Source organism: Struthio camelus, chromosome 3 (assembly GCF_040807025.1).
Source record: "Struthio camelus isolate bStrCam1 chromosome 3, bStrCam1.hap1, whole genome shotgun sequence".
NCBI classification, from domain to species: domain Eukaryota; kingdom Metazoa; phylum Chordata; class Aves; order Struthioniformes; family Struthionidae; genus Struthio; species Struthio camelus.
In genome coordinates, this window is record NC_090944.1 from 112225305 (window position 1) to 112252757 (window position 27453).

Sequence of the window (27453 nt, forward strand, 5' to 3'; positions counted from 1 at the left end):
TTAGGGAGAAACCCACCAAGACACCCGAGGTGAACACCTACCAGGCCAGCCACCAGGGCTGGGTCACCTCTGTGAACCAGGTTCACCAGCAGCTGACAAGCACCATCGTGAGCATGGAAGGGATACAGGGCACGAGTGTGCAGCACAAAGAGAGTGATCCTTATCAGCAGGCTTCACTGCATTATTTCTCATAGTGTCTTTTTTTTCTTTTTGGTAAAACTCTCCCTTTCGCTCTACCTTTGGTAAAATTATTTTTTTTCCCCCCCGCCTTGAATACACTCCCTGAGCTGTTCTGGTCAGGTCCCTAAGAGGAAGATGCTGGCAGAACTGAAGCCAGACACCCACGTTGTGGTGTTCGTTGTCTCGGGGTGGTGCGAGGCAGGAGCCAGACCCCCAGGCCAAGCTCCCGGACTTCATGTTCCCACTCAGAAGCACATGCTTTCACTTTAAGCGATGCCTCTGAAAAAGCAGAAGACCAAAATTCATTGTGCCCTCTGAGGAAAACTGTGCGGGAAATATTTAACTGTAAGATATGACTATTGCACTTGAGATCACAAACGGGATTCAACACTTTGCTGCTGGTGATAATCAAAATGTACTGAAGTCCTAGGAAATGTGAAATAATTCAGTGTTTTATCAAAAGAGGAGATCAATACCTATTCCAACTGTGGAAGCTAATTTGTAATATATAGCGTTTCCAATCTATACAGAAATTGCTTACTTTTATCCATGGATAAGCTGCATATGCATGTACTAAACCAATCACTAGAAACAATTTCCTAAATCACACATAAAAGAGTTTCTTTCATCTGTTTATTCTCATAAAAGTTTCAATGTGAAAGCCAAAAGAAAACAGCTGCGTAAAGTATTTTCAACTTCAAGAGACATGTTAGAAGGTATTTCTGCCTGTGCTGGAGGGCACAATCTGCAATAACATTTTGCCTTCCAGATAATGACAGGCGGCATTAAAAGGACAACTTGCTCTCTGCTAAGCTCACTTGACTGGCAGAGCATGCGCATGCATAGCACAGTTTTGCCAACAATAATTTTAATTATTTTTTACATTTCACTGTAAATTACCTTAATTTATGGCCCTCCTAAAAGGCATTTACTAAACAGCTAATTAAATTCAAGCCATTAGATTTTTAATTAAAGATAAAAAAAAAAACTCCCAGCAATTCACACATCTTTGTGCATTTGTTATGTGCTTGTTAACAGAAAGAACAACCAGCAAGTGATTATAAGCACCGAAGAAAACTAAGCAGCATGATTCAAATCTGAAAAACTGAGAAGTCCTGTTTCACGGTTCCAAGAAAAAAATTCTGGGAATGCCCTCTCCTCAGCCTAAGTGCAGAAAACTGCTGAACATTGATGCTTCCTACAAAAGCAAAGTCAAAGGCTAACAATGAATATCATGATGTACAGCTTAAACGTTGAGTTTAGCTTAATCCTCTTTAAATTCTAATAAAATGACAGTGCCTTCCTGACCAAAAGCGAAATAAATTAAAGGGCCACATGCAGCCTTCCTTGTTAAGGTAAGCGGGATGTTCAGAAGAGTCGACTACTGCCCAGGCTCCAGAGCAAGGGGTTGGACCATCCGGCCATTACAGCGTGCTATTACTCTGTGCACCGTGCTACTACTCTGTGAACAAACGTAGACATAGGAAAATGACGCTTTACGTTTTCAAAATGACTGTTTTCTGTTATACATGAAATATACACAGTTATTTCTAAATGCTGACCTTAGTACAGCCAGTACATCACAAGCGAACAACGCTGGTGCTCTTTGATATGTTGATCAATACCACCACCGGGTAAAGAAGTTCATAAATATTAACCGTATTATATTTGCATATGTCACCCGCAGGCAGCTCTCCCTGTTAAAAATGGGAACAAAACCCTTACAATTCCTCGGTGTGTCACTTTTTGATCACAAGATATAAAATGACCATGAAAGTTACTTGAGCAGGGATAGCATATCAGGCCCAGAGCCAAACTAAAAAAAGTGTACTGTTAATTACGGTGCACCAGTTTGGTTTGGACAGGTGCCCAAAACGCTGGAGTAGACATTTCAAAAACTTTAAAGGTTGGGATCACACTCTGAAGTATTTAAATGAGTAACTTTTTCCAGAAAATTGAGACCGATTCATTATTACTACAGATTTCACAGGAGAACTGTTAAATTAAAGTAATTTAATTTTTAAGAGGAACAGATTTATTTTTCTACAAAACACGAACTCAGTTTGATCACGAAATGCTCGAACTAGACGTACTAACGCTGAAAAAGGGCAGGAGGTGTGCAGCAAGTAGACATCACACAGAAACGACCATCCCACTTACAGTGGCATTATGTCGTCCTTATGATCTGCAGAAAACGAGAAAAGTATAAACATGCTCCAGGATCCTTACATTTGGAAGCATTTTCAGTTCCCGCTTTTAACCAGGGCTGCTTCAGACTAAAGGCAATTTGTCTTTTGAAGCATTCAGGATATGGGCCGTCGAAATATTTTCTTAGAGAAACCGATGACAATTTGCCCTAGTTACACTGACAAGAGTAGAGCTTACCAGTTTTCCGGGAATATTTAGATTTCTGGTAAATATTTTAGCTTACGCTCCAATTCAAGAAAAACAAACTCCACGTTTAGGAAGCCCTGAGGGCTCCTGCAGGCACATCCATCCACAGAGGTGCAACCACTGCGAGCCAGCTGACTTTGCCCCCCGACCTGTGACGCTGGCGCGAACACAACCACCGCTCCGAGTTTTTAAGGTGTGCGAGCTACCACCGCCCGCAGGGGCCGCAGAGCCCGGCCCACGCGCGGCCGCGGCCGCGCACCGGCGCCTCCGCGGGGCCCTCGCACGGCCCCGCCGCACCTCCCGGGCCCGGCCCGGCTCCCCGCAGCGAGAAGCAAGGAAAATAATAAAAGCCCCGATAAATCACTCTAGGGAAAGCAAGCCCACGGAGACCGGCGAGGCAGGAACAAAGGAGGCAAGTGCAGCAGGAGCTGCTTTGCAACAGATGGCTTGAAGCTGACCAGATTTCGCCCTGGCATCCCCTCCGCGCTGCGGGCGGCGCTTGCACGCACGAGTCCGCTGCGGCCGCCGCCCGCCCCGCGCCCAGGGGCGCCCGGCCCCGCCGCCGCCCCCAGCCCGACCCGCGCCAGGTGGGCACGGGGCGCCCGGCGGCTCCGCGGCGGCGGAGGCGGCTCCGCGGGGCGCTCCTCGCCCGCCGCCGGGACCGGGCGGCGCTGGAGCGGCCGCGGGCGGGGGGCAGCGCCGCCGCAGGTGCGCAACCCGGCCCCGGCTGGGCGGCCAGGGGCAGCGGCGCCCGCAGCTTGCCCGTCCCGGCCCGCCCCGCCCCACCGGGCCGCCCCGCCGCCGCTCACCCAAACTGCCGGCGAAACCGTCCATCTTGCGTCGGGGCAGGCTGGTGCCGCAGCCCGAGGCGAAGCCGCTGTCGCCGGCCGGGACAGGTTCATTCACCGGCGGAGCAGCAGCAGCGGCAGCGGCGGCGGGAGGCGGCGGCGGCGCCGCCCGGCGCTCATGAGCCGCCCGGGGCAGCGGCTGCCCGCGCTCGGCGGCGGCTCCCGCGGCTCCCGGCGCTGGCGGCGGTGCTGCCGCGCTGCCTGCCTGCGCCGCGACCCCGGCACGGCCGCGAGTGCCGGGCTCCTCCCGCCGCCGCCGGCGCCGCCCCCAGCGCCCAGTGCTGTCGTGCTTCCGACTCCGCCCGCCCTGGCGCCCTCCGCTTCCCCTGCGGGCGGCCCGGCCCGGCCGGGGGCGGCCCCGCTCCGCCCGGCCCCGCGGCCGCCGCCGGCAGCGCCCGGGGCGGGCAGGGAGGTGCGAGGCGCCGCCGGGGCGCGCAGCGGTGCCCGCCGGAGGGCTGCTCGCGCCGTAGATGATCGCAGCCACCCGAAGGGGGTTTTTTTGTCAGGTTGATGTAGACACGTTCGTTCGGACCCTCTGGTTGGGGGGAGGTTTTTGGGTTTTTTTTTTCCCTTGCTGGATGTTAAGGCGGAGGAAGTGTCACTTTTGCAGTGTTTCTGCTTATGGCTGCATATGGACGAGCTCCTCTGCCTCCACCCCATCCAGCCGCTCTGCTTGCACAGCCTCCTGTGGCTTCCAACCGTGCGCTCGGTGACAAGCAGAACTAGAAAGCAGAACCAAAAATTCAGGTGGGCTCTTCTGTGTTCCCTCTCTTCCCTAAGACTGTTTCACAGTCCGTCAAGCAACAGGACCAAGTTTTGTCATACGTTGTTTTCTCCCTACTCAGGAAAAGTTGCGTGCCCTCGTAATGTCTTGTTTTGATGCAACCATTTCCCTTAAGTGCACTCCGTGATATTGGTGTGGTCATTCAGAGTAACTGGTAAGTATGTTGTGCCTCACAAGCATAAGACTGATCACTGAGCTACGTCATCTAAGAACAGTCAGTGTAGGTTGTTGAACTGGACCGGGGAGAAACTTGGTCCTGGAAAACACCACAGGCTCGTTGGTAGCAGTACACGTTTCCCTAGTCCCTGCCATCCACTCAGGCAAAAGTGCAGCTACCTTATGATCTGCAAAATGAAATACAAAATAAGCCTGAGAGGTTTAGCCTTGCTCACATTAGAGGACAATGCCTTGAAATGGATCTAAATAATCCCTTTTCATCAAAACCTAATCTCTGCCAAATTTCCAAACAAATTGTACTGGACACCCGCCACACAGATGAATTTGAGTGCTCTTGCCTGCAATCTGCACATACAAATAATCCAGCTCCTCTTCACACATCCTGTGGTCTTGTCAGAAGAGATGCCTTTCAATCATCCTTTATCACATCGAAACAGCTATAAATGGCACCCCATTACCCACCTGGTTCTTATTCTTTCTGATCTTAATTACTAACAGATTATTAGACTTCCCAGCTGTTCACAGGGTCGTTGCTGTGGAATGGCTGTAGGTAGACTACTTTTGTGGTCTTTCAGCCGTGGCAAAAAGAGCAGTCACTCCAGTAAAAGAAAAGGTCCCTCAAAAATGCTTTGTTTTACAAGCAAAACACAAAATAGATCCCCTAGCCCTTCAGGGCCCCCTCCCCTTCAGGCTCGGTTTTCCACATGCTTAAATTATTTGGAGTACGGAGAGAGAAATCGCCTCTACATACAGATCCTGTGGCCAGTTTCCTTCAGAAAAAGTGGCCCGTTTTTCTCCCCTTCTCCCCGGGGGAGAGCCATATCTACGCTCTTCAGGTAGCGATTGTGTCCTTCAGTGTGCTATTGTGTTAAAAAAAAAACTTATTGTGAGTTACTGCAAACGTCCTTGTAAAGTAAAGAAATATTGTCCCTGTTCTACAGAGTAGGAACTGAGGTACAGAGATGTGGATTAAAGCGTAGATCCTTATCTAGATGTTTAATTCCTACTGAAATTGGTTAGGAGCAGGAATTAGTGAACTTTTGATTATCTGGGCCTTGCAGAGCTTGCACAAAATTACACAGAAACTTATAGCGCGGCAAAGAAAAGCTAGGTCTCTTCAATCTTATTTTAAACACAAGATGAGTATGGTGCTCAAGTATTGTTAAAAAAATAACCTTTTTAATACTAACATTTTAAAATCAAAGTTATATCACTGTAGAGGTAAGGAACTGAACAAAGCTAAGGAAATTATAAAGCGAGGGACTTATCTCTGTGTGGCTTTCTAATTGGGAATTTCTGAAGAACAAATGTCATGCAGGTCTTAAAAAATATGGCAAGCTCCAGCTTTTTAATTCTTATGTTACCTTCACTTGCTGAATTTAGGCAGGGTTTTGTTTGAGGTGTTAACTTACTTAGTGGTGTGTTTGTGGGGTAGACAACAGATGCAGTTTTGGTATAGACAATACATGAGCAGAGTTTTAAGAAAAAATTCTGAAGTAAATACATACGTGAGTGCATGTATATCATCTTTTAACCACTTCATTTGGCTGTTGAGCAGAATAACTTACAATTAAAGCAAAAAAATACTTTTGTTTTTGTAGGTTTCAGACAGGCACTGGCAAATTACTTAATGTAACCTGTAGACTGATAAATGGTACTACTGTTCCTGGGGCAGACCTTAAGGACAATATGATATCCTACCTTTGGTATAATACATAGTGCCTAGCTTGGAGCAGGGAGGAATTGTATAGTGCTTTAAGGGCTTTAACTTCTGCATTCCAGTTAACAATGAGTCAAAAAGCACACAAAGTTTTAACGAGCTCAGTGATCATCTCCTTTTAGTTTGCAGTTTGATGCTAAAGAAAGATTACATTACTCAGGGTTAGGGTAAATTTAGAATATCTCACATCAACTTTCACATCAGCTGAACATCCAGTGCTTTATTGCCTATGTCAACTGCAAATAGAAAATGACAAGCGTAATAGAAGAATTTTACATCCGCTTGACAGATTAACACTTGGGGAAATCTAAATTCTTGTCTCCAAACTTCCCTCCTGGAGCAGGCCTGATTCTTTGTAATTCACACTGATGCAGGAGGCTGGGTTCGCAGCTCAGCTGAGCCTGTGCTGGTGCGGAGCGAAGCCTGCAGCTCACGTCCCAGAGTGGCGCGTGAGTAACGAGCCAGTTTTTCAGCTGCTGTACGTCAGTTTGGTGAAACCAACTTCACGGCACTATGCTGAATTACACCAGCCAAGGGCCTGGACATACATGTGGAGTCTCATTTTACTAGAAGAAAGTTATGGAAAATATGAACCACTAAGAGAGGTCGCCGTGAAATACACAGCGGAGGCGACGTACATTCCAGAGATTTTTACTCTGCCCTTGAAGGAAACAGCCTATTTTTCCCCATTGTTTCACATCCCTGGCACATTTTCTTTAGACTACAGGTTTTTGAGCAGCACTTTTTGTAAGAATACCTTTGTTTTAAATTGACATAGTTTGGCTGTGGTCAGCCTGGGAATTGTTTATAACTTTTTGGTGGCTTGAATGTAAATTACCTTTAAGCATTTTTCCACTGAGGAAACATGAACATGATTAACAACAGAAAATGGAATTGCTGAGATTCTTGTACATGAAGTTGGGAAGCTGAACCTTTGGGCCACTTCATTTTATCCATCAGAAAGAAGAATCTGCTTCCCACAGTACTTGTATCCTATTACTTACAATGATGTTTAGTTTCCTGGCCTGAAGTGGAAGCACCTGAAGGAAACCTCTTCCGTCCTGCAGCTTTCCTGGTGTGGCTCTTCAGGGCAAGCGGTCCCAGCCACAACCGGGGTGAGGAACCAGATATGCAGCAGGAAGTGGCTATGGGCTCTGGCCATGTCTCTCCCCTGCTCTCATCTGCAGACGTAGGCAGAGGGAAGGGGAAAGCAGATCTGCAATTTGCAACCAGCTGTGCCTCACAGCCTGTGGAGGTTTAAGCAGTGTAAGATCACTCCCCATGAGGTGTGGCTCATTTGAGATGTTGCCCCTTTACAGATATTTGGGGTTTTTATAGCTCCTTGTTTTGAAGAGGAACAACTTTATTGGTTTACCATGAGGCATGGGATGTTGCTAATTCTCCTAAGCAAAGCTCAAGTTATAAGAAGTTCCCAGGGGTTGCTGATGTAAGGGAAAAATAATTTGATGGCTAACCTAGAGGTAGATTAAATTACTCCTTCCTGGCTTATAGAGGGTACTCCCCTTACCTCCAACACAGAGTCTCTGGAGTTTTCCTTTCTGGGCTAGGATTTTGCCTCCCCAGAGAAGAAGCCTAAATTTTGTTCCCTATAAATTATCTGAGTGCCTGAGTCAGCATCTGCAATGCTGAATGTGATGGAAGTGACAGGAGTCTTGCCATGGGCTCCGACTGGGCCACTGGAGAGGTTTGGTTAAAGCTTAAGAGACAGCAGCAGGCAAGAACTGTACTGGACTTGGAGGCTGAATGCCAGTGTTGCTCTGAATATGTGCTTACCTAAAATCTGTCGTAAGGTTTTTAAAGTGGGGCTGAATTTGTTAACTATCGTGTTTGTCCTCATAAGTTTCAATAAAGACCCCTAGCTGATACTCTGTAGTAAAGGTTGAAAGCTAGTGTTCTTGATATTACCATCTACCCGCCTGACTTTAATATTTCTGAAGCTTAGCTGCAGTAAAGCAACGCATAACAGGACAAGCCGGCATCATGCCAATTCTTAGGAGCTCATTCAAGAAAATAACAAATCCTTTGTACTGAATTTTTTCAAACATTTTCAGTTAACATTACTCAATATCCTCCTCTGACTGCATGTTTATTTAAGTGAATGGGCAGCTAAATGTACAAATTAAGTGCTATTTAACAGCATATGGAAGAGGAAAGAGAAAAATCCTTCCAATTCTTTAGAAATCTTCAGTTTTTATAAATTATTCGTAGAGATCTGAGGTAAAGCGTACCCAACAGTCTCCTGGTCTTCCTCCGTTGTCTTCCAAAGTAGCAACAGAAATTGTCTTCTAAACTAAACTAAATGAAAACAAAAAGACCAATGTCTTCATGAAGATTTCAAGTGGCTGAACTCTATTTTAGGTGGACTTTTTTGTAGTAGGATAGGCCATAGTCTATAATGCTACTGCTTCATTGTTGATTAGTATGAAAAAAAATGTCATAAAGAGGTAGGTTTAACTTTTGAAGCTATGTGTAGCTGATCTTTAATTTACTTCTGCACATATTTAGTTATTCAGTTTATAGCAAATAAAAATTGATCACAGTTTGCAAAGGCAGTTCACAAGTATTCAGAAAGATCTTCATTTAATAAGATAAATGCAGTTACCAAGGGTCAGAAAAGGTCTGTTTTTTTAAGGTACTGATGACTTGTGAGGGCCTCCATTATGGAGCCTCAAGAGATGTTTTTATTTTGAGGAAGTACTCAACACTCACTTCCTGAAAAATGGAGCTTGGCTTTGCTGTTTTTTATTAATTATCCAAAAATTGTGATTCCAAGCTATTAATGAAACTTTAGCAAGAATTGTGTCATTTCCGGGGGTCCTTATTAAATGTGCATTTTGGTTCAAACGTGGAACCTATGAAAACCTGTTAGCCTACCTAAGCTAAATTCCACATTGTCACATTAAAGCATTTATACAATGGCAGTCTTCTAGAAATGACTGGATAAGAAAAAAGATTGAAAAATAGCTGAGCTTTAGTGCTAATTTATTCACCAGTCCTGAGTGAGGATGAGGAATGAACAGACACAATATGATTATAAGCATTTGAAAATCGGCAGAATTCTAATAGAGCTGGTTGAAACTTTGTGTATGAGTTTTTTTTCCTAACAAGGGGAAAGACTTATATAGCACTGTAACTGCAGAGCTGGTTAAAAAAAAAAATCATTCTGAGCCTTTATTTCTGTTTGGATTATTTTAAATAGGGAAATTTGAAAAACAAGCTGAAAAAAATAGAATCTTATCATTCTTCATCTCTCCCTAATGAATAAATGGTCTGGTTTGTCATACCAAAGAGCACACGCTGTTGTTTTCTCAAATTAGTGAGCTCCTGATGAAATTTATACCTTGGTCCAAGCCCTATAAAAGTCTAATGTCTTACATAAGTGCTAAGTTAAGAATTCAGCTGAGGCATAAATTGGTGCATTGGCTTTGTATCAGCCGTTTGCATTTGGGTGAATTTTATGCCCTGCCTGAGGGAAGAATGTGCTTCAGCTTATACTCTGGAGCATTATGATGAGCTGCAGAGTGATCCATTTTCTGTTCTCCCTACTTTTTAAAAATAGCAAATGTTAAAGCTAACAGGTTAGGGATGTTACCTAGTAGGTGTTAAAACTGTTGGAAAAGAAACTGACTTTTAGACTGAGGAGGAGATGGCAACTCCCTGGGGGACAAAATACGTTAGCATTGTGTGGGGGGTTTTTTTTGTCCTTTTTTTCCTGGCTGTTGAAACATCTCCTGTAGCTTTGTGTTTTATACAGATCGTTATCTGCAATAAGTAGATGGTCCACACAATGCTCTGTGTGCATGTGTATGCGTCTATAAATAAATACACTCATAAAGGTCCCTCTTCATCAATGCTGTTCACCCCTCTGTGTAATTCTGTTTAAGCTATTACTCCACTTGAACCATTTGTCAGTGAAAGGAAGTGCCTGCAGAGAAGTGATACGTTGCTATATAGCTCCTTGCTGTGAAATGTTGATTTTTAAACAGGGTGGCAGCCTGCTGCTGACTCCCTAATAAAAATGAACAGACATGTTTTAGGAGGTTTTGGTTTTCTTTTGTTATGCCCATTTTCAGGAATCTTTTATTGTCTTTCAGTTATTCCTGCTCAACAATAAACTCTTTATGTTTGGTCTTTTTCCCTCTGGGAGTTTGGATTTCTTTCCTATTTGCATTTCTACATTTTTAAGCTGTGACAGCCATCATATTATCTGGTTACTAGCTAGTTGGGCAGGTGTGTGGTGTTTTCTCTTAAAATGGATAATATTAGCACTGAAATTTGGTGAGCTGTTCAGTGATTGTCCTCCATTTCATAGACTGAAAGCACCAACAAGGATATTAATGCGAGAGCATAGGCTGGTGAATGAAACAAAAGCAGGTCAGCATAAACTAAATGGAAATGAAGTGGGAAGAAACTATATTCCCATTCTGAGTCCATTTATTAAGACATGTGAGGTTTAAAAGCAGATTGGGATTTGAAGTGAAAGACTGGCTAGGGTTCAACTGTCGGCCAAACTGACTTCAAAAGTCAGATACACCTACGTATGGTTAAGTACTGCTTTTTACGTATGTTTTGCATTTTTCTAAAAAATTAGTTATTGCAAAGTATTTGAGCTATGAAAGTGGGAGGTAGCTTCAGAGCAGATTTTTGCTGAATAAAATGTATTTTTTCCCGCTTCACAAAAAACTAAGGCTTATGTTTAGGAAAGATCTTCCTAATGCAGACTTTACATCAAGCTGGTAGATACAGTTGCGCTCACTAGTCCTCCCAGATCTTATAAGAATTAGTGCATTATTGGGTGGGATATATTTAGTTCCATCTTAGGTTTAAGACAGCCAGACACACTGAGCTAATGAGCATTAGCACATAATGAGTTAGTAAAGAGCCATTTGCACATTAGTGAAAAGTTCTCAGGGACCTGACCCACACTATCACTGCAATATTTCAATTTGTTTTTAAAATGCTTGTCTCAGTAGGCACAAATATATTCTGATTAAGGTACAAATACTGTTGGTGCAGGAGAATTACTGGAAATGTTGATATACGAGTTAAATAATATTAACTTTGCAATAATATTTAAATATAGGTAGCTCAGACCTGAGGGCAAGTCTGCGTTCCGTATACCTGCAGTATAGGTCTGAGCACTTAAGCACTGATACCTTCCATGTCTGCAGTAACAGACACTTACTTTACTACTCCGTGAGAAAATGTAAATCTTGGAAGGTGGCTTCTACCGGTCCGTTGAGCAGACTTATGCCATTACTGCATTTCCAGGATAGGTCATACAGAAATAGTTTTAGCGTTGCTTGCAAAATATAGTGAGATACCTGACTGCATCTTTGCTGACATATTAGGACTATCACCATCGGTCAAGAAAATCAAAATTCTAATCTTGTTTTCTAAGTGCTCATCAAAACACTTGTCTCAGCTTAATATGACCTGCTTTGATATGGCCTTCAAGGTCATTTAGTCAAAGAGTGTGATGGGGGTAATAGGTAATCTTTCTGTGGAACAGTTCAGTGAAGACTCAAAGATGATACTTGCACCATGATTCTTGCACGTGGGTCCCTGGTAGATCTAGCTTCTCTCTCCCTGCAAATAGTCCTGATTTTCCTTATATTTCTGTAAACTAGTTCATAAAAAGGCTGCCTTAAGCATACAGTATGCAGCAAGAGTGAATGAACTCACTATAAAATAGATTTACCTGTGCCTGAAGAATTAGTTAATAAAGAACATTTGTTTTAATTTCCATTACCTACCCTACATTTACAAATTATATTTCCTGATTAATGACATCAGGAGTTGAACTTTGGCTTTTAAAGCACCAGACACATGCTGTGCTGTAGACACATTTACATTCCATTTATGCAAGGCGTCCAATTAAAAATTACTCATAGAAAGTATATAATACACCAGAATGAATACATTATTTCCCCTATTAATCTACTTTCTTTGCTTTTCAGCAGAAGTGACCAACCTTTCACTTACCCCAAATGGGAATTCATGTCAAAAAATCCTGAAATAGGAAGCAAAAATAGCGGAAAATTTTCCAGGCTGAATTAGTGAATTATATTTCTAAAATAAAGAACTAGGAAAATAAAAGCTTTGCCTTTTATTTTGCTTATATAATTGCATTTAAAAAATGAAAAGAAAAAGGTCTGATCCTACACAGCAGTGCTTCTCCCTCCTGTCAAGAGAAAAAAGTCACAGGATTGAGCTGTCCCTGTCACAAAATAGCCCATTCCTCACAGAAAGCAAGTCATTCAATAATATCAGCATGAACTACTTTAGGGTTTCTTTTTAAAGATAACGAGAAAAAATTATCAGGCACTTTCCAAACAGAGACACACAAAAAATAACTCACAAAAGCTCTCTGGCCTATTAGGGCATACAGTATATTCTTATTAAGCAAGGAAACCATTTTCATGCAGCACCCATGAAGACTTTATTGTCAGATCAGAGAGTAATATGCATAACAACTCTTGCAATTCCTCAGCTCTGAGCTGTGCTGCGTAATGCATCCCTCGTGCCCTTTTGCACCTGAAGGATTAATGGAGCAACTTCTGCAGAACATGCTTTGCATGTAGGTAGTGTTAGCCTTTTCTGCCACATGTTGACTTTCTTGCAGGCTTTCTTACAAGCAGCACAAGCCTGAGTGTGGCTCAGTTAGTCTTCAGTAACAGCAGCTAATATTAATAACTCTGCAAATGAAAAGGCTATGCTTGCTGTTTGCTGGAACCACCAGATGCATTAAGTCAGCATGAATGTGTATCTTCATCGGTAGTCTGTGAAATTTTGCCAACTTTTGCATAGGGTTAATGCAGTAAGTAGACAGAAAAACCATGGTATAGTATTTGAAATTTTCCATGCTTCCACATGAAAACAGTAGATGGCAGCAAGAGAGACAATGTACAACCAAATCCCCTTTTTTGCCTTCTTTGCTTTAATGGATGGGCTTTGAATTATATATTGGCTATCATATTTTCTGGCTGGTCATGAAAATATGAGAGACGGAAAACTGCCTTTTCTTTTAAGCATGTGATCTCAGTGTCTGTGATCTTCACCCTGGAAAGGTATTTCATGGCCCAAGTCTCTCAGGCCTGGCCCTGTAGTATCCCTTGTCCTTTTTTATGGTTCGCAATGCTTGAGAAATCATACTAGAGAAAAAGGAGAGTGCCCAGAGCAACTCAATCTTTCCATTTGATTTTACATAAAATGTTGGTAAACAGAAAAATTTCTCCCTCTAAAACATGCTTCTCAGTCAAAATCCTTCAGCTGTGAGGGCCGCAACTCCAGGTGTTTATTGCCGGACATGGAGAATGCAGCTGTGGCTCAGGGAAGACTGGACATAGGATTAAAGAAAATTTCTGCCTGAGCATCATGAGAGAAAGGAATGGAGTCACTGGTAAAGGGACAGCTTTTCAAAGCGGAAAGAACTTTATTCAGAAATGAGTATTGCTGAATGTAAGTTGGTGAACTGGCATTAAAAACAAAAATTTAATTTACATTCCGGGTGCTCATGATTTCATTCTTTAAACAGTAGCTGGTGAAAGTATTTCCTGGTATTTCCACAGGTAATTCAGAGCATCAGCCTTAGGTTCTGCAGTTCCATCTCTGTTGAGGCATAAAACGTACAGACTGAAGGAAGCACAGCTTAAACGTTGAAAGGAGCAAGTTTCCAGTAGGGCTGCATAGCTGAGGAGAACAGGTATTTTGGGACAGTACAGCATCACATGTAGAAAAAATGTCACAAGTTGACCAGTCCTATGACATTATAAACACTGTCCTTTCATATATTGTTTGAGCAAGTTCCCAGATTCTTTTACTTTGATGGACATACTTACGTGAAGTTTTTTCTCACTCTTCCTGTACATTATACTCTAACTAGGCAGATGCCAAACGCTCTGCAGCTTCCTTTACACCTTTCTGATCAGGCAACTCGGTGCTCTTCAGAGCCACTTAAAAAAATGTTTGTCTCTTTACTCTGCTAACTCCTTCAGCATGTGCTTTACTACTATGGGATATGGAGATTTTTTTGGCCCAAACTGCCCTGCCTGGTTGACTGCCTGCAGCAGTTTCAGTTCACAACTGCTAGTGATTTTTTTTGAAGGGTCCTTGTTTCAGATTTAAATGCAAAAAATTTGTGTGCCCCCCCCGGTGATTTCGAAGTTACAGTGCTCTTCCTGTTGCTGCGGTGGCCTTTTAAAGGTTTCCTTGCTCTTTCTGTATCTCTGCATGCTTTGACTGAAGTATGCATGATAATGAATGATATTCCTTTTTGGAGTAAAAGATGCACCAGACTTAAGCTTTATTGGCTATATATATTATTTTTCTCTGCCAAATCAAAGCGTTTAGAGATGTCTCCAGCTTTGCTTCATAAGGGAAAAAAATTGCAAGCTGTTTTATATTTTACTTTTTCAACCCTTAAAATTTAAATGTTCTTTGTACAAAGACTGTCAAAATGGAATCTTGTTGGGAGAGGACAGGTTGCAGCATAGGAAAGGGGCGGTTGATCTATTTCCCTTATTTTTCCTTTTTTTTCGATATGATTGCTACTATATTTTGTGCTTTAGGTGCTTAAGGTAATGTTCAAAAGAGATCTACAGTGAATGCATTTTAATCATGTCCCTCCCTGCCTACGTCAGCCCTTCAGCGTGCTTCAGAGCTGTGAGTAACAGAGGGATTGTCTATACTGACTATATACCTGGTGAGAAGATAAAACTATTTCCACTCGTTCTGCAATACCACATCACAAGACTAGAGTGGATCAAAGGGTGGAATCTGCCTGAATTGTTTACCAATGTGGAAGAAGGGGATAAGGTAAGTGATGAACAACTAGTCCCCTGGTTATGAGAGCACTGTAAAGCAAAAAGCCAAATGGAAATGGCAAAAGGCATCAACCGGCAATAGCGGACGTTAGTTATTAGTCCAAATGAAAATGTTACCACTCAAGGATATCAGGTAAATGAAATAGAAAAGTTTAGTTGTAGTGACAGGTGTTTGAAAAAGCTTTCAAATTATTCTAGCATGTTCCACATTAGTAGAACAAAGTAGCTGATCTTAAGGACTGCAAAAAATTTAGACTGAAACTAATAGAAATGAATCAAATGACAAGAGAAATCCAAGACAGCAGCAACTGGAACAAAAATCATGGAGGAGAACTTATTAATTACGCCTGATGCATAATGATGAGGCATAATGATACAAAGAACTGAGCAGCCTTTCTCTAGCAGACCTGGGGTCAATTCAGCCATCCTTTTCTTGTTTTCTGTGCCTAGCAGTCTAGTTTCGCAAGAGGAATATTGCTGAAAGTATACCATGTTCTTCAAGCAGCGTGTGAGGAGTTGCATTTGAGTCGCCTTTGTGTGTAGGTAGAATAATGATGCAAGGGCTTATCAAGGGCTACTGTCCTTCCCCTAAATCCAGAGAGTAGCTGGTGGACATGTACCAGTTTCTTACTCTTCATTGCATAAATACCTGCACTAAGCAAAATCAAAACACTACCCTACTCCAATAAGAGCGCTTTGTACCCATTCCTATTCAGTTTGCTCTCACATAAATAAATGCAGGCTAGTGAGAATACTGGGTCAAGAATATGCCTCTCACAAAGGGAGGAAAGCTCCATGATTCATAAAGAGACTTTTACTAAAAATAGGCATTTGTCATCAGGACTAATTTTCTTCTAATAAACCAACCTTTTTTAAAATATGAACTGTTTGCTGTAAATGCTAGTGGAACTGCTTTATAGCTGGAATGTAAGACTGTGAAATGAACACAGTTTGAATGCGATGTGAACATGCAATATGAATAAAACGCTTTTGGTGTACGTAAAATTGGCTGCACTTTATTTTTCTCAGCACTCTTTCTCTGCTCAGTTCCTGTGTCGTCTATACTAGTTATTTAAATGAATTTGGTCTAGATCTCATCTGAGAAAAGCAAGGAGGGCCATATACATATGTTAGGAGAAAAAAATATATTTCCATTTTAGTATTCCTATTCCTATTCCTGATAAATGATTGCAAGTACAATTTCTCCTCTTCTGCAGAAGAATTTGAATCACCACTGGAATGCATGTGGTGAGCAGAGAAACTGTCAGCAGTGAAGCCCCCAATCAAAAAGAGTGGCTAGTAGTTTTAAGACTGCATTCTGGCTTGGATTGATTTTGTGGTGATGTTTGGTTTCTTGCCATTTTTCTAGAAAATATAAGAATCAAAGAAGAAAAATTGCATTGATTGGCTCAGGTCTCGTTTAAAACTATATTTATGCCTTCTAATGTAGCTTAACATTTTACAGATGGCTTGCTTCTTGTTAAAGCTGGGGACGCATGTAGATTGAATTATCAGCAGATTAGAACCAGCTGCATTTAGTTCACAATTTTTTGTGCGTATTCTGTCCAGCAGAATGCACAGAGCAGACTCTTGCTATACGAATTCTGTTAAATGCCTAAACAAGAACCCATAGAGATTAATAGAGGGTCTGACTCTATTTAATGCTGGTTACCTTTTCTTCAAAGCAACCACGCTGTACGTGAGAGAGTTTGTGTGTTCAAGGCCATAAATTCCACAGAACAGGGGCTTCTCTTTGACTATGAATTAAGAGTAAAGTGGATCGGATCCCCAAAATTTATATAAATAGAACTAGAATCCATCCCAAAATCAGTAGGACATGCGCAAGACAATGGAAGTGACTTTTCAGTTTCCTGCCTTACATTTTATGCACTTTAATAAAAGGGATTTGGAACGGTATGATTCCAATTTTGCAATGTGTTACACTGACTCTGCCCATTTCTAAATGACTAGACCGGATGCAAAATGATGAAGAATAAATACAGGATTGATTTGCTAGCAAATGTATCCTTAATTGTTTACCCCTGTAAGTTCTGAGTATCAGAACTATTTCATGACGTTTCAGGACGCACAAAACCCTGTGGAATGCAGTATTAAAACAGACCATTAAGATTTTCATTGGCAGATTGGATTTACCACAACTTATTAAATTTATTTAAAGCTCTTTGAAGTTGGTAACAAAAGAGCACTTAAATTATATTAAAATGTTACAAATATACTTTTTCTTATTAGTAACGATTCAAATACCAACATCCACACCTGCAGCAATTTTTTTTACCTTTGGCTAGGTAAAAAGAGCTAATTTGCATAGTATTAATACAACCCTACTTTGTTCTATTTTAGGTACTTAGGTTCATTACCCATGAAGTATTCTGAAAAAAAAGGGGGAATAAATTGTGGGTTACCGCCCCTAAGTCTTCTGTTACTGATGTTCTCTTACACTGAAATGATTCCAGATACTTGGCTGTAAGGAAAATCATTTGCTGCAAAATTCAGAATCCTTGTGCCAAGTTAATCTCTTTTTGCATATATGTCTTAGATTTAAAATGCATTTTTAGCGATACTTAGTAAGACTAGTTAATATTTCTAGGGGTGATTTTTGCCAAATTTATTGCATGGGATAATCTCACCAGAAGTAGTTCAGGCTTACTAGGAATAAGCACTTTATATTTTTATTAAGTTCAGTGGATGTTTCTTTGCAGAACTTTTTTCCTGAAGCAGGTCACTTAAGTAAAATAAGCGTGCTTCTGCTATGCAAGTTTTTCCCCTAATCTTGAAGCCCCACTGCAGAATACCCTGATGTTCCTGAGAAATAAGGCTTTGTCTTGAACACAGAGTCAAATGAATTATTAACTTCTCGCACGTAAGGTTTACGGTGTGACCCAGGCCCCTGAAGCTGAGTGGTATTTTGCATCAGTTATTATACTTGTATGATTTTTACTAAAAAAATGTTGCTATAATCTTGTGCTTATGTGCTTGTATATCAAAGGAAAATATGAAGCAAAGTCTTAAATCAGTCTTCATTCTGTCTGTGTAGGCATTCTTTGTGGATTGCTTTGGAGCTCTATAGGTCCACTCCAGTTAAGGCTCTCTCCCTGCGTTTTTTGCTAATTCGCTCTTCAGTGCTCGACAGGATTGAGTACAACTTGACTTGCTGCAACGAGTTCCAGTGAAAAGCGTTATTGAACTCCCAGGAGATTCTTTTCTGGAAGTCCTTCTTATTTTTCCTACTGAATATTAGTTTAAAGGCAAAATGCTGCTCTTGAAAATTCTCAGCTCTAATGAAGACGATTGGAAAGCATTTAGGCTCAGAGTTCGAAAACAGCCTGAATGCTTGTGCAAGGAATGATTTCTGAGTATGGAGCTCTAGTTTTTGCTTGCTAGCAATTTCTACCGGTTTTGATTGGGTGCCTATTAAATTCCTGATCACCTCTTACCAGACTTCTGCTAGCAGATTAAAGTTAGCTTATGGAAGACTTTACAATATATATATGTTTTTCCTCTCTTTCATTTTGTTCCTTTGTTAGTTTGCATTCAGCTCAGCTTTTCAAGCTTACCTCACAGCAATAAGGAGTGGAAATTACTTTTTTTAGCTGAAATTCCCTTGTAATCAGATCTCGTATTTTCAGAACTTCAGGAAACACTTTTATTTTCATCATGAATTTTTCAATATTAGCAGATTATGACAAGAATAATAATATGATATATAATAATACATGGATCCTATTGTATTTTAAGGAAATGCCCATTCTATGGTATTATATTGTATATTTTTACAATATATTTTAATAAAAACCTATAATTGAGCTTTATAGTCTTTTGTGAAGTGTTGATGTTTATCTCATAAAAAAGCAGTGGCTAAACCATTAGACCTCCAGAGAGCTGCAGCAGTTTTCAGGAGCAGAAAATGCTATATACGTTGTTTCTGTGCGGAAATGATCGTAACGCAGCTTCCATTGCTAGAAGTGGTGCAGCCCTAACATTTTCAAAAAAATACTTCTACTGAAGTAATAGATCTAATATTACATTTGACTGCACAGCACGCAGGCAGAGGGGGCATGTTATCAATTGATAAGGACTAACCTGGGACTGAGAAGATTTAAGTTCTTTTTCAACCTCTGCTGCCCAGTCCTTGGGGGGCTCTGAGCGAGTAACTGCTTCGTGTCTGGATCAGACAGAGGGACTCCCTTACTACATGGCATCAAAGGGGTCCTGTTGCTGTAGTTATTCAAGTACTAATGAGAGTACTGCATGAAGTTCTTGCAGTTGAAAAGTAGTCAGTAACACTCAAATTCATTTTAAGTCACTGATGTGATATTAAGAGGAGATATTCTGAACATAAGAGTTCCTTTTCCAGCCTTTAAAAAGCAAATAGATTTAGGGAAATAATCTTTCTGATTTATGTTTGTTTCCTTCCAGTTGCGATACAGTTAATGCAGATTACAGAGATGCAGGAGAGAAAAACTGTACTGAAAATTTTAGCCTAGTCTGCTAACATAAAGTAGGAATGAAACATTTTAAATAACCAGAAAAGACATATTAAAGTAAACTGTCTAAGCCAGCTCTTCTTCCATTTACTTGCCAAGATTGGAAGCCTGGTTTCATGTTGTGTTGTGTGCACTAACCACTTGGGATACTGTCACCTAATATCCATCCACCTTGCAAAACCTGACTGAAAAGGAACGCAAACCCAAAGGATTCATATGAGAAAATAATTGTGCAGGAAGGTGTCAGTGAACATAGGTTCACTTTTTGAATGCAAACCACATTTCTACTGCCCCAGTTTCAAGACTTGCCAACATCTTCAATGTGAATACCAGATAGTAACAAAAAGGGATAAGTCCAATGTCCAAACCAGTAGAGGTTTAGTTATAAAATAAGGTGTGACATTTAATGATTCTGAGTAGCCATTCAGTGTTAAGTTCAAGAAATTTCCTTACTGGTTTAAGAGAGAAAATGAAGTATTGAGGAGGCCAGGTTGGATGATATGATGGTTTGCATCATTGTAGGTATTATTAAGTGATATACAGTATATTTTGTGATGCAGTTCTGGCTTTCTAAAATGGGTCCCTAAACTCACTGGAAATGTGTAACACTTGACATTTTGCACACCTGGTTATCTTAGAGTTGTTGAACTACACCCAAGGGGAACATACCTCTAGGCCATCTTTCTTTTTTTCTGTCTTTTCAGGGGCAGGGGGTAAATCTTGGCCGCTGCACATAAAGTTTTCTGGAGTCTGCACAGATTATAGATGGTTTCTTGATGAGTGTGTATTTCTGAGATGTCTTATTCTGGCTGTGGATTCATCGATTTACTATGCCTCTAAGACTAAGGCCTAACTTGGTACAAAGGCATTAGACATAGGCATTAGACATAAAATTATCAGATGTAAACCGGTAAAGTCACAGACAAAGAGAAGAATCAGTAGAAAGCAACAAACATTAGAGGAAGCATTGACGTGGAGGAAACTGGTGCTCTGAAGGAGGCAAGCAAGGCTGCAGTATGCTCATTTCTGTGGCAGCAAGGCTATGTCCATTTTCCAGCCGATGCTGTGACACACATGCAGCAACGCTGGTGAGAGGAGCATGTGAAAGCTAGCACGCGAAGGCAGCGGGGAGCTGCAGGTGAGGTGGAGCCAGCATTAGAGCAGAGAAACTTACATCTCTGCTATCTGAGGTGGTAACTCTGGATCCTCCGTTGAACTTCACGGTTCTGAAGATATTTATTCCAATAAGCTAACATGAGCACTGGTTTCTTTTTTACAAATGCCTGAAAATAAGGACAAAAAAAAAATCTGTAAGTTCTTTATAGAAAGACTGAATGCTTTTTTTCTCAAGGCCCGACTTTTGTAAGGTTAAAACGGAAAACCCTTAATATAAATATGCTTGTGAAACTGTATGGCTCCATGTAGCTTGATTCAAGTTCACCGAGATCACTGACAATTTTTTTGTATTAGCTTAAGTGGACTTTGGACAGGACCTTCTAAAAACAAAATGTCTGGCACTCTCAGGAGAACAGGTGGATGAATAGATAACTAAGTAAAAAAAATGAACTTACGTGTATTTACTGTGGACAGTTGCAAGCAAAATCCCACTATTTTAACCTCATACAGCCTTTGTTACGTGCTGGCATTCTCTGGCACTGACCGCTTGTTATTTATCAGTCGTAACCCACCAGCACTGCTGTATGAGGAAGAATTGGCTGTGATTGATGCGGACAACATCTCTGGCGCATGGCCTTGCACGAGAATATCCCGGGGAAGTCAGGGACATTCAATGTGAAAATGGACTCAGGGCTGGCTACTGAGCGTCACCCTCAAATTGTGGTACTTATTTGGAATAAGTGTGTGTGCCTCTTCATCGTCTCTTACAAAAGAAGGGCAAATTTGCGTAAGAATAATAAGAAAAGCAAAGTTACCGAATATGGCACCACACCCTCTACCTGTGAATGTGATTTTTAAATGTTTCTCGGATCAGTTAAAAATATCAGGTAAGCAATTAAAGAAATATCGCTTAGTGTTATTTATTAAAAATCAATTAAGACATAAGGAGATTCTTGAATAACTTATATGAACCAAAAAACGAGGGCTGTGTCTAGCAGACAGGAAGCACACAAGAACAATATTCATGCAAAGAACATTCCTGAGCCATACCATGTTGCCTATTCACTTAACCTTTTCTGCTTTGCTGCTCTGGAAAGGACTGAGCCTACGTCCAATGAAAATGTGACAGACTTCCATTTAATTCAGCAACAAAACTCTCCTTTTATTTCACCCATGCTTACCACTATATTTCTGAATAACTCATAAAGTAAAAACTATATAGAATGGAAAACAGGCTTTCTAGAAGCTTTCTAGAAAGGATAGGAAACAATCGCGAGCATTTCCAGTAGCTCTTTTGTGCATTGTTGATTTTCCAACTACTTGCACTAAATTGACTGGCATCAACTGCAGTCTTTTCTTTTGTTGATGGATTGAGTAAGTTTTGAATTAGGCCATATAGTTTCACTTAAAAACATGATTAAGGATGAAATTTTGATTTCTGTGAAGTCAATGACAAAACTACAATCTTATTTAAGTGTTTATGCCTGTTATTGCAAAGATAACCTTCCATCAGGAATTCAATTCAATTTAATTCATACAATTATATTTCTGTGTATGTAATGACTAATGCTTCCCATTGCTATTTAAAAGAGATTTCAAAGTCTGTACAGCCATGTTTGCCTGCTTGCTGGAGAGACATATTTCAGAAAAATTTACCAGGACGCTATATGTCCTAATGGTATTATTTTTGACTTTCACTGTTTAAATTTAGCTCTGGGTTTTTTTCTGCCTTTTTTTTTCCTCTTCCCAAATCTGCCAAGTTAATGCTGAGATTGCCATCAGCTGTCAAGATAATCTGACTCTAAATCTGCGAAACACAGACGGAGTTTTGCGTTTCAGACATTGTGTTGTGGACATGCAAAAAATTAACAGCAAATGAATTTAACGTCCACCTACTAATCTGTGTTAGTTTAATTTATTTCTCTTTCTTTCTTCCAGGTGCTTACTTGTGCTGGAAAATCATCGTGACTGAGTCTATGCCATGGAGCTGAATATGTAGCAAATGCAACTTTTCTGGGTATGTTACTAAGGGAGTAATGATGGTATTCTGCAAGTGAGGTTCTCAGTCGCTTTCACCGCATGCATGAATAGCTCTATAAGAGGCAGATTCCTTCACAGTCCTCAAACTTCCCCACCCCTATTTCCAATTACAGTTCTAACTGTAGTTGGTGGCACACATAGTATAGATTAAAATGATATCACAGGGACCTTAGGGTTTCTTATTCGTCTTTCCTTCCTTTTAAGGGGTCATGACTGAAGTCACAACTAAATGCTAGGTATAAATTTCCAGTGCCTGTTTGTTTGCTTTTAATATCCCTAGTGATTCTTGCAGTCCTTTCTGTGGCGTTATTCTGCGAGCAAAAGTGCTCCTCTCTCTCTGCTGGCTGTCGACTCATCAGTTACCTATTTTTTTCATATCTTCTTTCAAAACAGTGGTTCACTCCTCATCGGGCAGTACCAGTCAGAATCTGTCCGAGAAATATTTTGAAACACGATATAGTTTGTCTTTAACAGCACAATTTTTTTTTTTCATTGGGAACCGCAGTGAGTTAAAGCAAGATGCTGCATGAAGACATGTGTATGACTTTGTGGAAAGCTATTGCTGGATTCCGGGTTGGATTATGGAGTTTTGAAATAGCACTGCTACCTAGAAAAACTCTGTCCCATTTCATATTCTAGAGCGCTGTGTCCCTAGTAGTTCACGTTATCTAAGCCCCTTACCTTCTCAGCCCCAAAGACGGTTTCTACAATAAGACAACTAATGGTAGTGAGATTGTTATATCACTGTAAAATATAGGTGAAGAAAAGGCACTGTAAGTATCAGTGAAGAAAAGGCACCAGCTAGTTTTACTCTCTGTTTTTTTAAGACAGGATCAGACCTGTAAAATACCTACTAATGACTAACTTTACCTCCTTTACCCTTTCAGTGTATCTTCAATGCTTTGCTTGCCCCACAAAGTTTATGCAAGGGAGATCAAGCACACAGCAGAAATATGCCTTTCTAGCACTAGAGATGAAACACTGGGCTCTTTTCATTGCACATTAGCTTTCTCATTTTGAAAATGAAATGGAAGTACAGCACTGAACATTTACTGCTGGACAGCAAAGATGAGGTCAGCCACAGGTAAGTGGTTTCATACTGAACCCTCCTCAATACCTGTGGTGAGTACTACAGACGCCTTGTTTTCATCTAGGATATAGGGTGAGATATCAATTTAGTTACCAGTTTTAGTTCAGTTATCAGGCATTTCTCTGCACACCACCCTTTCTTTTTCCCTCCTGCCAATCTTGATGTCATTGAAGACAACATCTTAGCTTTTTGTATTCATAAAAAAGCTACTACTTTGACTTTAAAAATAGAGTAAGGTACATTTGTGGTACATTAATGCATTTATTATGCATTAGTAATGTCCAAGCAGGAACCTAGCGCAGAATAATTAGTGTTCTATAAATTCACAGGCTCTGTTACTGCACAATATCCCCCTGTATAGTGAAGCCCTAAGCATCAAATCTCCATGAGCTTTTTTCACTACCAGATCTTCTATCTAGACATGCTAAGAACTCTTTGCTTAGCTTTATTTTATATATTTAGCATTTCCCTAAAGCTCCCATTTCCAAGATTTCCTTTTACATATAGATGTCTTCCAAATCCTTCTGAGTGTAGATGTAACCCTTAACCTCATTTTAAGGCAGATCTGTCTACAATGACAAAGTGCTATATAGTTATAATAAGACAAACAGATAATATTACCTGGCATGCAAACATGTTACCTGGCATACAAGGCTGGGAAGACAATGGTTAGATAAAATCTTTCATTGTGCTTTGCCTTCCTGATGTCATAATCATGCCAATGAATTCCCTGAAACAGCCACCCTGACAACAACCTAATTTTTATTCTCTTAATCCACTGTAGAAGGTCTGGCTAAACAATAGATTCCTTGTGCTTGCTCCCATGGACAAATAAGTGAGACCAATGTGATGTCTGCTATGCCAGTTAATACTGCATTAAAAATCACTGGAACCTGGATCCACCTCTGGTGCATGCAAATCTAAGCATGTTTCAGCAGCCCATATTGTGCAAGCTAAGCTATGTATTTATTTGTACTTACAATGCAGTTATCATTTTCCCCCGATAGGTTCTTCTTGCCCATAGGTTGTGAACATACGCTCTGTTCAAATTATTATGAAGAACATGTTTTACAAGAAATTTTTCTACGCTAGCAGAATAACTGCAGTTGTTATTTGAATTATGTGATCTGGAGTTTTGATCTGGATGCACCAGTCATACCACTTACTTCTGTTTTATGACTGATTGGGTGCAATTCTTGGAGCTTTTTTTTGAATGGTCTTATAAATTGTACCTTTCTATTGTTTTAAGGTCTTGTGTTTGGATTTGTTGAGCTTCCTAGAAAACAAAATAAAATTCTCCTCCTTCCATGCTGGTATCTTTTGGAGAATTCAGTATTCTCTTCTGTTAGCTCTTGGAAAGTGGTATAATGTGTTCAAACTGAGGGAGCGTTTTCTTTCTTTGCGTGCTCTGCTTGTCAGCATTACATTACCTTTGACTTTCCATATCTCCAAACTGTTCCTCAAGTAGCTTGCATTCACATTTCAGTGCGCTGCCCTCTTTACAGTTTTAAAGTTGTTATGGGGAGGAGGTAACAAGTTGTTCTCTCACAACGATATTTCTGCCTTGTCAGTCACAGTCCTTCATGGCCTTTATACGTAACCTGAAAAAGCTATTATTCTCCCTGAGAGGCAATGGTATCAATTATTCATCTTTAGCTCAGTTTCTCTTCCTTTTCCATGTCATCACTGAGTATTTTCAGTTCTAAAATATACTGCAGATGTGAGAGGTGGACTTCTGCATAGACAGACTTTCCAGTGCAAGGGGGTCATTTGTGTATCAGCTCTTGGCAGTTATTTGTTTTAGCAGTGCCAGTCTGACATCTGACTTGTTATCTAGCAATACCTGTGTAGGACATCATCTTGTCTCATCCTACCCAATTGTCTCTACAAACCCCATTTTTTCTCTTTGAAAATTTCTACAACAGTTGCTTTTGATAAGCAATCTTGAAAAGATGTATTTCTTGCAGAATGTTTTCAGAAAATGGATCCAAAAAGGATGTGAGCATAATGCAAGCAAATTTAATTACTGTTGGGAAAGTGCATGTAAGTACAGTTTGTGGCTGTCTTATCCAGAGGAAAATCATATGGATTTAGAAAGAGAGAAAAGGATATGTCTCTCTCCAGTGAGTTTGGCTAACTCACAGGTATATTAGCTGCAAGTATTTTATATTCCTGTTCAATTTTTAAAAATGATTAGAAACATTCTTCCATGGACAGCAACTGCCACTGCTTCACCATTTTGCAGACCATTCAGTTCTGCTGAGGGCAGAAGATGACTGTTTCTGCAGTACCTCCAGGCCTTTTCTCCTCAGAGGAAGCAGTGAGATGGGATGGCCCCAGGCACATTGCAAGAGCACAGGCAGCAGTGAAGTCTGGTAGATCCTCTCATCGGTACAGCTGCACAGTGGCGCACAGCGGGCAGTGGGACAGAGCAGTGCTCCTCCCTCCACCTAATAACCCACATAACTAAGGATGTATGCTAGGAGTGCCCATATGCAATTTATCTTCAGGGACATCTGACAGCTCTCCAGCCTCGAGCTTTGGATTCGCTGACTTTATTTTGCTCATGTACAAAAGCTCAGGTTGAAGGTGTGATTGATTGGAGTTTTTTCCCTAATCTCTGCCAGGGCCACAGATAAGATGAAATGGAAGCTGAGATCCAGAGCAATCACGCAACCCACAGAGCTGGACCTCAGGGCACCGAGCCTGGAGTGTCTGCTCTTCAATGCAGCCATTTCACAGAGATTTTAGCTCTCTCACAAGAGACATAGAAATAGAGGAAACAGTCCTTATTCCTTTTCTCCACAGCACACACACTTAGGAGCAGGCAGACTTTGGCCTGCTGTTTTTCATTATGACTAAACATTTAAAATGTGGTTTGTATTTTCCAGAAAGGGCACGCTGTACACTTAATTTGTGAAAGCGAGGAAGAGAGAGTCTTCTAGATTCCTTTTGGTTCAGTGTTTTATATTAATGTGAGAACTGAGGGGGTATTATTCCATGTCCTCCAATGATTATTAGCCAGATATCTGCGTATATGCTATCTGACACAGTGAATGATTATAAAAAATATTTGTGCTACTCTTTTATTTGTAATGTTGTTATGTATGTGCAGGAGTCTTATTACAATTTCTTGATAAGAAGGATATATACCTAGAGGAAAAAAGCTGCAATATGTAGATTCTATTTCAGTTCCTAAGCCGAGATATTTTTAGCACCTTCGTTTTTGGAGTAACTTGTCTCTTAGCTGTATGAAACTTGGAGATACGCAATACGTGCAAAGAATGCAGGAAAAAACTTAATTTTACTTCAACTATGTGTGTGTACTGGGCTGCATAATACAGAGTGTGTATTGGGAACTGGCTTAGAGTAGAGACTTGGCAGTACGTGGGTGTTCATGGGACAGATAAATGAACAGCTTGTGCTGTAATGGACCCTGGTTTGTGCTACAGAATTGTAACAAGACCTCACTTGTCAAGAAGAAAAAAGTCGAGAGAAAAACAGGATATCATAAACCTGATTATTTCCTCATTTTAAAAGACGTAAATCAGGAGTAAGATTTTTTGATCCATGAAATTTAGATCTAAATTGAAGAAACGGTCCATCCTTGTTTGATAAATGTTTCAAAACTTTTCACAGAGCGAAGAAAGTATCTCAGCACATGAGACTCATGTTGTTAGGTAGGTCTTGAAGAAGTACAGAAGCATGGACGGAAAATTCATAGATAACATTTCATCTTTATTTACTGACAGA

The 27453-nt window shown here is 40.8% G+C and overlaps 1 protein-coding gene and 2 long non-coding RNA genes across 4 annotated transcripts in view; 1 reads left to right on the forward strand and 2 right to left on the reverse strand.

Moving 5' to 3' along the window:
* The window catches only part of EML4 (EMAP like 4), a 165865-nt gene extending 162290 nt beyond the window's left edge, over positions 1 to 3575 (reverse strand). Inside the window, exon 1 of the mRNA XM_068939708.1 lies at positions 3384 to 3575. Coding sequence (XP_068795809.1) covers positions 3384 to 3408 — 25 coding nt within the window. The 5' untranslated portion in view covers positions 3409 to 3575. The remainder of the gene's footprint in view (positions 1 to 3383) is intronic.
* Positions 3576 to 3973: 398 nt separating this feature from the next.
* LOC138066844 (uncharacterized) lies at positions 3974 to 8411 on the forward strand. The gene is made up of 3 exons (XR_011140398.1): positions 3974 to 4169; positions 4268 to 4360; positions 6478 to 8411. It is a non-coding gene; the product is annotated as an uncharacterized lncRNA (long non-coding RNA).
* A 4159-nt stretch (positions 8412 to 12570) lies between these two features.
* Positions 12571 to 27453, reverse strand: part of LOC104140269 (uncharacterized) — a 41066-nt gene continuing 26183 nt past the window's right edge. For both annotated transcript variants that reach the window (XR_693267.2, XR_011140397.1), the window contains 2 exons: positions 20629 to 20737; positions 12571 to 13735 (listed from right to left, as the gene is read on the reverse strand). This is a non-coding gene — a long non-coding RNA (uncharacterized lncRNA). The remainder of the gene's footprint in view (positions 13736 to 20628; positions 20738 to 27453) is intronic.